At 34.1% G+C, this 13,182-nt stretch overlaps 2 protein-coding genes across 52 annotated transcripts in view; one reads left to right on the top strand and one right to left on the bottom strand.

Annotated features, from left to right (window-relative positions):
• Positions 1–6,114, top strand: part of MARCHF7 (membrane associated ring-CH-type finger 7) — a 55,853-nt gene extending 49,739 nt beyond the window's left edge. For 43 of the 50 annotated variants that reach the window (XM_055108630.2, XM_003820951.7, XM_008974438.6 and 40 more), the window contains 3 exons: positions 455–568; positions 2,173–2,221; positions 4,825–6,114. In XM_055108630.2, the coding sequence (XP_054964605.1) occupies positions 455–568; positions 2,173–2,221; positions 4,825–4,883 (222 nt within the window). In that variant the 3' untranslated portion in view covers positions 4,884–6,114. Of the gene's footprint in view, positions 1–454; positions 1,614–2,172; positions 2,222–4,824 lie in introns of those variants that run through there. The other 7 variants (XM_034954369.3, XM_024928005.4, XM_055108665.2 and 4 more) reach the window with 2 other exon arrangements.
• Positions 6,115–6,168: 54 nt separating this feature from the next.
• CD302 (CD302 molecule) overlaps positions 6,169–13,182 on the bottom strand; it is a 30,133-nt gene continuing 23,119 nt past the window's right edge. Inside the window, exon 6 of one of the 2 annotated variants that reach the window (XM_008974432.5) lies at positions 6,169–9,598. In XM_008974432.5, the coding sequence (XP_008972680.1) occupies positions 9,396–9,598 (203 nt within the window). In that variant the 3' untranslated portion in view covers positions 6,169–9,395. The remainder of the gene's footprint in view (positions 9,599–13,182) is intronic. The other variant, XM_008974433.5, reaches the window with a different exon arrangement.

The raw sequence follows: 13,182 nt of genomic DNA on the forward strand, positions 1-13,182 counted from the left end.
ATTCATTCTTTTATTTATGCCTTTATGTTCATCATATTACACAGAAAAACACTTGAGCTGTCAGAATAGATTTTAGTTACAGCAGTATATTGGCATAGCTATAGATGAAATGTAATTTTTAACTAAATATATATAGCTATAGCCATTTGTATAATTAAATCTATGAGCTTTATAGAAAACCAAAGCATTCATTCCACCATTAAATTATTTAAAAGTTCCATTTTTATATAAAGTCATTACACTAAAGAAGACTATGTGAGAATAAAAAGTAAAATTTTATGAAATTATAAAGGATAGTCTTTTTTCCTCAATAAATGGCATTGTATCCCTTATTAGGAACTGGATATGAATACATTTCCTCTAGTTTATCAGTATACTGTGAGTATCAATCTCAATTCTACTAATTTTTCATTCTCTGTATTTTTCTTTTCTCCTGTTTGCTTCCCTGTTGAAGGCTGAGTATGAGTTTATCAGCTCTGGTCTCTACCTAGTGGTGTTATTGCACTTGTGCGAACAAAGCTTTTCTGATATGATGGGAAATACAAATGAACCAAGCACACGTGTCCGAGTAAGTAATAATGAAGTTGGGGAGAGGGAGGGTATGATGCAGCAAGTGTGTGCCTTGGAAAGCAGATTGTTTCATATGTTGACATCTTATTTCCTTTGGGAAGCTTTTATTTTTTAAATGTTTCTTAAAAATAAAGATACCGTAGATTTAATGGAAATTGCTGTCTTCTATAACAAGCAGCCTGATTTTCTCATAAAGTTATTTTAGAGAAAGAAGTAATTTTCTAGCTCTCAAAGGTAATTGGAATGTATTTCATTGAAAAACAGAATTGGAAACATCGAGGGAAAATGGGCTTTTTATTATTAAAACAAAACCTCAGTATTATCACTTAGAAACCTGAAATTGAACTCCAAAAGCCAAAGAGTATGGGAAATTAACTTCAATTTATTTGTTACTGTTCTACAAAAGATTACCAGTGTACTAATTTTTAAGTGTCCATATTACAAAGTATTTTAGATATGGAATAGTTGGTTGTTTACTGTGTGTGCTGTTAGCCATAATACAACATTTTGGCCAGCTGTATGTTAGGTATTTATAAGTAAATGATGCTCTTTGTGTCAGTGTACCAGAGGAAACTTTATGCTTTGCTGTCTGGGCCATTTTGTGTAGCAAGGGCTAGGGTCTCTATATATCTGCCATTATTGTAGCATTCTGAACACTTCATGTCTTGAAATGTGTTCATAAGTATATCCTTCAAACTTTCTTATATGTTAACTTCGGTGATAAAAGTGTAGTAGAGTTCATGTAATGTTTTTATTTTGAAAATTATCAAATAACTGCAATTCAATGTATGTAATACTCCTTCTAAATTAGTAAAAAAATTTTATTTATTTTATCATGTGGACATTATTCCAGTGAGCTGGTTAACAGATAATTACCATTGAAGAACATTCATATTATCTATCAAGAGCATTCAGAATTTGAGCAAAGATCTCTTGACTTCTAAGTACTTTACAAATTGTGAGCCCCTAAAACCTTAATACCGTAAAATGATTTCTAAAAAGGTACCTTAAGTCTTCAGGATGAATAAACCATATAAAACATGTAAGAACTTTTGAATTCATGTGTTTTTAAAAGTTCAGATTAACAAGTTTTACAGTGGAAAATTACAGAATTTTTGATGATACTCCAAAGTGGAAGTCATTAGGATTTTTTTTAATGTATAGAACTGTATACTTTTATCAAATTTAGGTAGGAAAATATTGGTTCTTGGGAGTTTTTTGTGTGTGTGTGTGTGTGTGCCCACTGAAACTGAATTTATTTGGGTCCAAATACAAGGGTGGTTTTTTGTTTTTTGTTTTTTTTCCTCCATTTCATAATTTTTTGAAGTGTTTATAAGAAGACAATATCATTGGATAAAATTATTGTATCTGCTCCCAATTTTAAAAAACTGGTTTCTACATGATTATAAAGATTATATAAAACATTTAAAAATTAATGCCATTAAGCTTGTGATTTTTGATGTTGGGGGGAGAAAAACCCCTATTTAAAGGCTTAAACTGATGTTTGACTTTTTAAGTAGAAATGAATCTCCTATACTGATTCTCTCTTTAGATCCATTTGCAACATTTAAACTACTGTATTTCTTTCTGCATTGTTTCTAGTTTATTAACCTTGCAAGAACTCTTCAGGCACATATGGAAGATCTCGAAAGTAGGTGGAATTTCCCCTCCCCAGACTTGTTGAATTTACTTTTGCAAATTAAACCCAAAGCAAAACCTAAGTATATGCTCTGTTCTGCCAAATTAGAGCTCATTTATAGGCTTAGTAATACCAACATGATTGATTTGGGAAATATGGGTTGGGAAACTGACATTAGTTTGGTTTTTTTTTAAGCATATTTTAAGGTATGGAAGCATGTAATTTTAACTGCATTTTACTTTTTTTTTTCCAAAGAGAAATTTATTGTTGATCACCTTGATTTCAGGATTTATAATAAAAAAGGCATAAATCTTAACTACTAATCAAACCAACATTTCTTAATCTGTTAGGATTTTGTTTTGTTTCGTTTCTGGTAAGAAATTTTACCTGTTACTCAGGTTTGTTAGATCATAAGAGATTATTCCTGGGCTTACCTATGATTCCAGGAAAATATGGGACAAGGAGTCCTAATTCTGAATCCATATCAGAAGCCATGAAGGGCTTTGTTTTGTGGGTTTTTTGTTGGTGGTGGTGGTGGTGGTGGGGTTTTTTTGGCTTTTTGTAGGTCCTCATGGACCTTTAATAGGTAGCCAGCTCTGCCAACAGCTCAAATCTCTTAAGATCACATTCCAGCATCAGGATTTCTGGCTGGGATTATAAGTGAAGGCACTTAATTCTCAAATCTCTACAGGCATCTGTACAGCCTACCCTCTTCTTAATGTCCTGTAATTTCCAGTGTGCTTCATACCATGTGGGCACAGGTATTGGTGGCTCTGGAATAGTTTCTAGAAATTGAAGATTACCCCACCCAACCCCTACATATTTTACTTTTTCACCCTTTGTTGCCCATTCCAAAACACTATCCAAAGTGTCTTTTTAAAATATGTATTCTTCAGTTGAATACTTCTATACTCATCTTCAGACTATTTGGAGTGTTATCTATAGTGTGCATAACATCTTTACTTTTAGAGAAAGCTCAGCATCCTTTGAAGTAAGGTTTAAAAAGGACTTAGTCCTCATAGGAACTTTTTAATTCTAGATAATCTAAAACATAGATTTTTGTCATTAAGTCTATACTACTTTCAAGTTTTTAAAGGTTTTGAGATGAAACCAGGTAACATTTTCACAGTTTTAATTAGGATATGTGAAAAGAAAGTCAGTGTGAATTCACTTGGTGTAAAATTTTTTCCCTTTATACCTTCTTTCAGATCCCTTAGGTTGGCCTAATACAAAGGTCTCTTCTTTGTTTTTTTAAATTACAATTTATACTTTGTCCAACGTCATGATAGTAATTTGTTTCAGTGTATGTTTTCCCCAGATTTCTCCATTTTAAAAAACTAACATTCTCGTTTAAAATTTAGTTTCTTAAACATAGTATTGTCTGCTCCTAACATGTGGGAAGAAAAAGATGGAGGTGAAATATGTCCATACTCAAATAAGCATGAAAGACAAGGGTGCTGCAAGTTAACCCCTAAATATCAGAGTATTAGTACATTCTGAAATGGGTTCTGACTAAATTATCCTCTCCTGTGGAGTGGAGTTAAATGGAAAAACACAAGAAGTTCCTTAATAAGCTGTAATTTTTTAGTTTGGTATTTCTCAGTGATAGAGCATAAAACTTAACAGTAGAGTTTATATCAGTCATGACTTAGTTATATGCTTTGTCATTTATTAAATGGATTTAAATCTATTAGTGTTGCATAGTTTTTCTGTGCTTTGCCCTAGGTTGATTCCATTTGTTGGATGCTCTTAATTTGTCCAATGTAAATATAAAAAGAGAGGGCATTAAACCGTTTTGCCCTATAATGGGGGAAAGATGCTGGTTAGATGTTTATTTTAGTGAGCTTGCATTTTCTTTCATGTGCAAAGCAGTTCATAGAATTCATAGTTTTATACTTACTATGTCTTTCCTAAAGACACCCAGGATGCTTTATTTTTAACTCTTGAGCCACTAGTGACTTGAATAAATTGAGGTCAGAAATGTTGCAAAAGTGGTAAGTTTCTGACAGTGTGGAGACAGGGGAATAATCTCAACAGTAGGTTTTTACTGAATCCAATTATTTTAATTTAGGCTGTGTCTATATGAAGCTTTTTTGACTTACTAAATGAACTTTTATCTTGGCATTGTATAGACATAGCTTTGATGTAAATTGCAAGAACACCCATAACCTCTTATTCTATGTACATTTCTTTTCATTCTCATCGGATGCACCAAACATGCAGCGGTAATAAGCCAGATTTTACTCAGGTGTGTGAGAGCACTTGCCTTAAGTTGACTTTTTTCCTAGTGTTTATATATCATTAGCTACTATGAACACAGATTGATCTCAGAAACATTTTAGAAGATGCTCTTGAACCACATTTTTAAGCATTTTCATTTTTATAAAAATTGATATAACATTACAAAACGATGTGGGGGCGGGGAGAATTGTGGTTGGGTATCACCCACAGTCAGACCACCCTAACCCTGTCATACAACTTATCATTTTGATCAAACAATATACTAAATTGGGATTTTTGTTTTTACAAGTCATTGCTGTTCTGGCTTCATATTTACACTTCCCATTCTTATCCCCCTTAAAATCATTCTTGATCATCCTGTTTTCTTTCAACAGCTTCAGAGGATGATTCCGAAGAAGACGGAGACCATAACAGGACATTTGATATTGCCTAACTTCATATAAGACAGATGGATGATCTGTGAACACAAGTGTTTATTAAAAATGGCAATTAAATATAAATTACTTTTGTGGGGGAATGCCTAATAAATACATTGACTATATATAAAATGAATATATACATACACATGTATGCCTGTATATATATATTCATTCTCAAGTGTTGCTGAATTAAAATTCTGCTGGACTTTTTAACATAGCAAATCCGATGTTTATAAACTGGTAATCAAAAAGGTTTTTTCTTTTAGGTGAGTGGGAAAGTATTACCCTTGTTTTAAATATCTAAGCAATGCCTATCAACCCTTTTTTGTGTTATGATTACTGTAGTCATATTTATGAAAAAAGGTTTGTGTTTTACTCTTGCTAGTGAGAAAAGTGGGACAAAATATACTTTTGAAATAAAATGCTATATGGCACCTAATTATTTTTTCTTTTAAAATGCCTTAAGTTGCAGTCTCATTTTGATAATCATTTGCTTCCAGTGTTTAAAAATTAAAAAAAGAATGGGGAGAAGGTTATGAGAAGAGCATTATTAAGTTTCCAAATTTAATTTGAATTCCAAATTCACCTAGCAATAAAATCTAATTTTTAAAAAGTATATAAATATAAAATGTATAAATGATGGATAGATTTTTGTATTGATTTGCAAAATGCAGATTATATTTGATAGGCTATAGTATGTAGATATTCCTTTTAGGAATATTACAGCTGTAAATTATATGAGACTTGCCAGTCAAATGCTATTTGGTTTAAAAAAATTATTGCAATCTCAAGTTAATGGAATATTTTTAAATCCCACATTCAGAGTTTAAAACACTGGTTTTCAATGTGTTTTTTAGTGTTGTCACTTCTTTATAGATAAATATATAAATAACCTGTTTGGATCCTGGTCCTTTTTAACTGTTCCTTGGTAATTCTGAGCATTTATTTGATGACTTAATATTTTTCACTACCTTTGGAGAACAGATGAACATTATTCACCACGAATGGATCTATACTGTGTGGTCATGAGTTGTGTATACTTCCATAACACTGTATTTTTCTTCTGTCAGTACCCTTAGGATACACTTTAAAACACCTTAAGGTCTGATGTTATGGCAACAAACTACTTTTTCAAACCTAAATAGGAACCATGTAATTTCTCAAAAGTGATTGAACAGTTTGCCCACACTTAGTTTGTTGGTCTTATGTAAAACATTGGCTCAAAATAAAGTACACACTGATTTATTTTACTGTTTGAAATGTTTCCTTTTAAACTGGTGCTCAAAGAAGACATCAGACTTCATAACCAAGAATTTTATTACAATTTCAAATCTCATTTTAAGCAATAATATAAATGTTCTAAAACATTTGCTCACCTCTTGCCAGTTACCTTTGCATTGTCTGTCTTAAAGCAAAAATATAAAATTTAAGGGTGGTAGTTTTAATATATTCTGTGGGTCCTAAGGGATGCTTTGAATTTGAAGTATATATACTTTTAATAAAATTCAGTATGACAGTTGTCTTCTGCTTAACCCATAAAACTTTATTTAAAAAATTTAACTAGATGGTACAAAACATTCATTGGTATGCACATAATTCTGTACAGTTTTGTTATTAAATGCTAAATGACAGTGATAACAATGGCTTAAGCTTTACAGTATTCTTGTAGTTCCCTAGTACCACTTAGTATTTAAATATTGTCATATTAGCTTCAGATTATCATGTAAATGATGGTAGAGGAATAAGAGAAAAGGCTTTCATTGGTTATCAGTTTTAAATTCTGAACAAAAGAGACCATACACTGCTCACTACAAGAATGCAATTTTCTAAGAAAATGTAGTTTAAAATGTTATTCTGAATATCTGCCAAAGAATTATATTGTTATTACTAGCTAGAACCAAGATGTTGAAGAAAGCAGTTTCTACATTCTGGATGTAGTAAACAAGCCTGCCTGTGTAATCCAATTATCTCTTCACTAATGAGTAGATAAGGTGCCTGTTATAGATGTTCTGGTATATAAAGAAAAAATGTAGGCCAAGTGTGGTGGCTCACGCATGTAATCCCAGCACTTTGGGAGACCAAGGTGGGTGGATCACTTGAGGTCAGGAGTTTGAGACCAGCCCAGTCAATATGGCGAAACCCCGTCTCTACCAAAAATACAAAAAGTTAGCTGGGTGTGGTGACAGATGTCTGTGGTCCCAGCTACTAAGGAGGCTGAGGCAGGAGAATTGCTTGAAAACCTGCAAGGCGGAGATTGGAGAGAGCCAAGATCGAGCCACTGCACTGTAGCCTGGGCAGCACAGTGAGACTCCGTCATATATATATATAGCACTTCATTACCAGAGGCCTCTTGGCCTGTTGAAAAATGAAACCAAATATTGAAAATTAAATCAGAGTTTAAAGCAGCTATTTTGGAAGAGCTGCCATTAGGTAGAAAGTATCAAAATGTACAAAAGAAAGTTGTATGGGAGTTGAATGGAAGGTAGGATTTAAGAGCAGCACTGCCCAATAAAACTTCCTATAATGAAAATGTTCTATAATGTATGTTGCCCTGTACAGGAGCCACTAACCACCTGTGATTTGAACACTTGACAATGTGGCTAATGTAATTCGAAAACTGGATTTTAAACTAAATTTACTTAAATAGCCTCATGTGGCTAGTGGCTCATTGGACATTGGACATTGTAGTTGTAGACGTTTGAGACTTGGTTTTAAGTTGGACTTAATCACTTTCCTACCCAAATTCTACCACTCCTTTAAGAACTCCTTTAGAACTCTTTTAGTTCACATAATACGCCATATTTTTTTTACTGTGCCTGTAGTTCTTCAAGGAGTGGTACAATTTGGGTAGGAAAACCAGGCAGGAATTCCAGGGTAGTGTTCAATATTGACATTAGTAATAGTCTATCAATAATAAAATAGACATCTCAATCACTATACAAAATCTCAGAAATGTAAAGCTCTTACAGAGCATGCTTGTGCTTGTGTAACAGCTGGTGTAATGCCTGCATTTTCAGTACCATGTAGCCGCACTGTTAATAGTTTTCTGTCACTTTTTAGTTACTCATGTCTCATTAATGATAGTGCCATTAATTGTGATGAGTGTTTTCGATTCATGTGGTCAATAAAAAGAGACTACACAAGCTGGAACTTTGTTGCCATTAGTCAAGCTAGTGAGATAGTATATCTCCCCAGAAGAAAGTAAGATAATTGATGGGGTGTGGATTCAGAAGAGGGATTACTTTTCTTTGAGCCTCAGACTTCTAGACAGTATACTTCAGTCAGTAATGGACCACATATAGAACAGTGTTTCCTTAGTAGACCATATTTTTACTGTACCTTTTCTATATTTAGATACACAAATATTGTGTTACAATTGTCTGCAGTATTCAGCACAGTAACATGCTGTGTAGGTTTGGGACAAAATAGGCTCTACCATCTGGGTTTGTGTAAATACAAGCTGATTTTCACACAAGATTCCCTAACTATGCATTTCTTAGAACGTATCCCCATTGATAAGTGATACGTGACTAATTTACGTGAAATTTATACATTCTTTATCTTTCCTGTTTTTGGTTTATTGATGGTGAGGAAAATTACTCGTTTCAGCTTTTTCATTTTTTTACTCCCCAAATGATTTTCACCTTTTTCTTAAAATGTACAATAAATGCACTGAAAACTTTGATCACTGTCACTACAGTTGTACTTAAGTGTTTTTCTTCGGTTTTTGCTTACACAGTTTTCATGTCATTGAAGGAAAAATTTATAAATGCTTGAGGAGAATGAGATACATCTTGTATAGGGGAAAGTACAAAAGGTATGGTGGCAAGACAGAAATCCTTAAAGGGGCACTATAATATGTAAGTGTTAACCTAATTGCCAGCTTTCTCTATGCCATCCTGGACACAGCGATCATATTTTGTTTCAAATGATTTATAAACATTCATTAAAACTTGAGTCATTTGTGATAAAATGGTGTGTGTAAAAGTAATGAAACTAAAATTGGTGTGGGGTGTTAAAAGTTGTAAAATTTTCTTCATCTAAATCATAAAAAGATACACATTCTAGAGGAATTATCTGCCAAAAAAAATAACAATTATCAAAGATATTTAAATGTATGGGATGTACTTAAAATCACTTATTCCCCATTTCATGTTTACTAATAAACATATAAACTAAAGTGGGTCAACTAAATAGGGAAGATACAGCAGGCAAGACAAATAGGCTGGGCTTTTATTTTTATCTGCTTCTTGGGCTTTAAGCTTTCCTTCATTCAAGTGACAGATTCTGCCTTTGACGGGATGCTTAAAATCACTATATTAGATCTAAGATCATTTCTAAAACCTGTTTTTTTAATGAACCTAAAGACTTTTCACAGCAGATGAGTACATAAAAATGTTACTGGAATAAGGAATACCATTAAAGCTCTAATATCTAATGTCAAGTTTTATATTAAAATCTTTCCCAAGTTATCTCTGCCAGGGCATTTTGTTGATGTCTTAGTGCAAGATTACCAAAAACTTAACTTAGTCAAATTGAACAGGATATTCATTTTCTTCTCCAACTACCAAAACACAGTCTTCATTATAAGGTGATTGGGGTGCGGTTGAAAAAACTGTGGTGAAACGAGAATCAGAATGTTTTTTGTACAGGAACCAAATGATTGCTCCCAAAACTGTCAAAATTACCGTGCTAGCAATCACCAATGCTGATATTAAAATGTGGTTATCTGAAAAGGAAAAGACAAAAGAGTATTTGGGAAATTAGGGTACACAAGTTGCAAGTATATTTTGATGAGCACAACTGTAGTTTTGTGTAAACATTTCTCTGTGTTGAGAATTTCCCACACTGATGAGAAAACCAAAAATTTCGCATTTGTTGTTACTAACAAGATTTATATTTCTTAGCCTGAAGAATAGTACTCAAATTTTCTAGGAAGTTGTGCACTTCTCCACTCTACTGAAGACCCCATAGTGGAAATTACGCAAGTACATACCATGCTCCAGTTTGTCTTCCTTCGCTTTACTTTCTGATCTAAGACTACAAATTCAGACCTACTGTTCCCTTTAGGAATTCTAGTATTTAGATAATGTGTTACATTATTGAGGTTTAATGGTTCACCTGGCTTTGGGGATTTAAGATTTGTTTAACTGAAAAAAACACCAAGACCTGCAGTAAAGTACCTGGTTTTGTGTGTCTTTGCATTCATTCATTCTTTGTGTGTTTCCCTAAATTTCTGTAAGTATGCACAACTTTGCAGTTCTTGCCTATTCAAACCCTTGTAATCTTTCTATAAGAATCCAGTTTAATAAATTGAGGAAAATAACTTGGTTTAGGAGAACGAACATACTTTTGGGCAGGTACTTGTATTATGTATAGTAATCGACTCTAAAGAATGTGAAAATTTTTCAGAATTATTTTGACAGATTTTTTTATTATTAAATATATTCATAATACCCATTATTTCAACTGGTGCTTGTTAAAATGAGACCTGGAAGAATTTAAGATTAGTGAGAGAAATTTGGCCAAATTATTTGTTAAAGTGAGGGAGAGCCATTGATACTTTTCAAATATTGACAGGATTTTTTGGGAGGAGTGAGGAAAAGGCCCCAAGTGAATTATCTTTTTAATCCTGAAATAAAATTTGGTAGTAAAGATTTGGTAAGGTGTGAGGGTAGATTTGGTGGTGGTATCATTAAAGACATTAAAATGAAAAAAAGCCAAGAATTCTGTAAACTGAGTTCAAATGGGGTTCTTCCATAGTTTTTGGCTACGGCAACCTCCGCCTTCTGGGTGCCAGGGATTCTCATGTGTCAGCCCGGGTAGCTGAGATGACAGGCGCACGCCATGATGTCCAGCTAATTTTTGTATTTTTAGTAGAGACAGTTTTGCCATGTTGCCCAGGTTGGTCCGAAACCCCTGGCTTCAAGTGATCTGCCCCCCTCGGCCTCCCAGAGTGCTGGGATTACAGGTGTGGGCCACCGTGCCCAGCCCCGTAGTTAGTTTTATTAGAATTAACATAGTCCATTTTCAGTGTAGAACCTCAACTTTACCAGTGTGAACACACTTTATTTCAGTGTACTAATGATTGTACAATAATGGCTTCATAATCGGTAGCATCTACTTTAAATAGGAATTACATGATAGTAATATAGAAAAGTCTGAAAGATCATAGTAATTGAGAAATATTTACAGACTCAATCATAATAGCTTTAAAAGACCGGGTATCCTAAGAACTGGACAGTATCCAAGATGGGCGAGACACAGTAAGTATATATGCTGCTTTTCACATTCTGCAAGTGACCTTTAGCCAGAGTTGCCTCCAGGGGTTTTAGTTAGCTAGCTGCATACTACTAAAATGTGTGACAAAGTCAATTGTCAAGGCAACTGATAAGCAGTGTATTAAAACAATGTGTAGTTTATATCTGGAGGTTAGGATAGTTTTACATTAGGAAACGTATTATCTACCTCATTAATTAAAGGAAAGGTCCATTGCTTGCTTGACAGCATATAATAGCTATTTACCATGAAATCCTGTTTTTTTAAAGAAACAAAATTTAGGAAAAATACTTTTTAGCCTAACAATGTTCCTTACTTGAGGAAACAGCAAACACTGAAACAAGCTCACTTTTTCATTTCTTAAGCCCATTTAATCCATTTTCTCAACATTTCTTCAGAAATTTCTGTGGCAAAGGTCACCAATGATCTCTTTATGACTACATGCTTAAACACGTGGATGTTTTAGTTCATCCTGAGGCAACTAGATTGTTAGCCGTCCAGCCTTGAAGTTATCTCCTACTCACTTGGCTTCCCTGACTGCTCTCCTGTTTTTCAGACGACTGCTTCCTAGTCATCTTTGTGGACTCAAAGCTTTCCATGGTTGATCTCAACCATTCAAGTCTTTTATGTAAATCCATAGATAAATATGTGTGTGTAGCCCTACTTCCAAATTTCTTCTAACCTGAATTCCTGCAAATAGCCACTGTCCAGTCATCCAATCTGGAAATTTATAGACTTCCTCTCTATAAATTGTGAAGACTACACATTTTTCTTCTGTTTCCTATTTATCTGACTGCTACCTTAATGCTCTAGTTCTAACACTGATCATCTGAGGCCCGAACTATACATAAGCCACCTCAAAAACTATATGAAACATTTTGTTGGGCTGTAGCCTCAGGTGAGAGTGCCAACTGTGTATTTAATTCTGAGGCACAGGGTTTAAATGACTTGCCCAAGTCCATTTAGTAAGTGACAGCAAAAATTCAACCCTTCACCTTGGTCCTGATTTGTCACCTCAGATAACCTGTCCTGTCTCCTGCCTGATGTCTACTTATCCTTGAAGATTTAACTCCTGCATCCTCTCCAGTAACCTTTGCTGAACCCAGCTTGGACTAACTTGACCTTTCCTGTGTGCTTGCCACACTAGGTGCATCCGACTATGGACACCTTAATTCTGTTGAAAGTATTCTTCCCAAGGGAGTCTTCCAGCTTACCCTTGGTATGAAGGGGAATTCCCTGTTTGCCAAGATGGCAGCTACACTTAACTGTTGGGTTGTTTCCTTGCTGCTTCAACTCCATGTTCTCTGCTGTTACTCCTTAAAGTCAGACTAAGCCTAATCCCTATCTACATGACAGGCTTTCACTTTGACTTTAGGTCTTCATTATGCAAAATCATGGCCTTATCAAATGAGGCCTTCCCTGGCCACTGTACTAAAAATAAAGTGCAACACCTCCCTTCTTGCACTGGGATTCATCCTTATCTGCCTGTTTTCCCTATAGGATATGTCACCATCTCACATATTTTTGTTTTACCCTTCCCACTAGAATGTATGCTTGAGAGCAGAGGTTTTGTTTTGTTCATTGCTTTGTCTTCAATGTCTAACTTTAGGAGAAAGCCTGACACATAGTGTTTACTCACTAAATCACATACACATATTTAATACAGATTTACATGCACATATATACATGCATACATGTAATGAATTCAGAGATTACTTTTCTTGTAGTCTGAAGACCATATGTTGCCAGATCTTTCAACTATTCGTTTTTGAAGCCACAGACCTATTTTTTTCTAAATGTTCCAACTTATGTGTATCTTTATTTTTTCCAAAGTAATACATTTACATAGCTTAAAAGTCATAGTTCTAGAAGATACGTAGTGAAAATACTGTGCTCCTGCTCCACTACTCACCTGAACATCCATTCCTTAAAGTTAACTACTCCTGTTGCTTCAGCTATTTATCTCCATGTCTAAATAACATGTTTCCGCTACTTGATTTTTTTAAAATGTAATTTAAAGAAATACATGTAACA

The sequence above is a fragment of the Pan paniscus genome, chromosome 13, assembly GCF_029289425.2.
Source record: "Pan paniscus chromosome 13, NHGRI_mPanPan1-v2.0_pri, whole genome shotgun sequence".
NCBI classification, from domain to species: domain Eukaryota; kingdom Metazoa; phylum Chordata; class Mammalia; order Primates; family Hominidae; genus Pan; species Pan paniscus.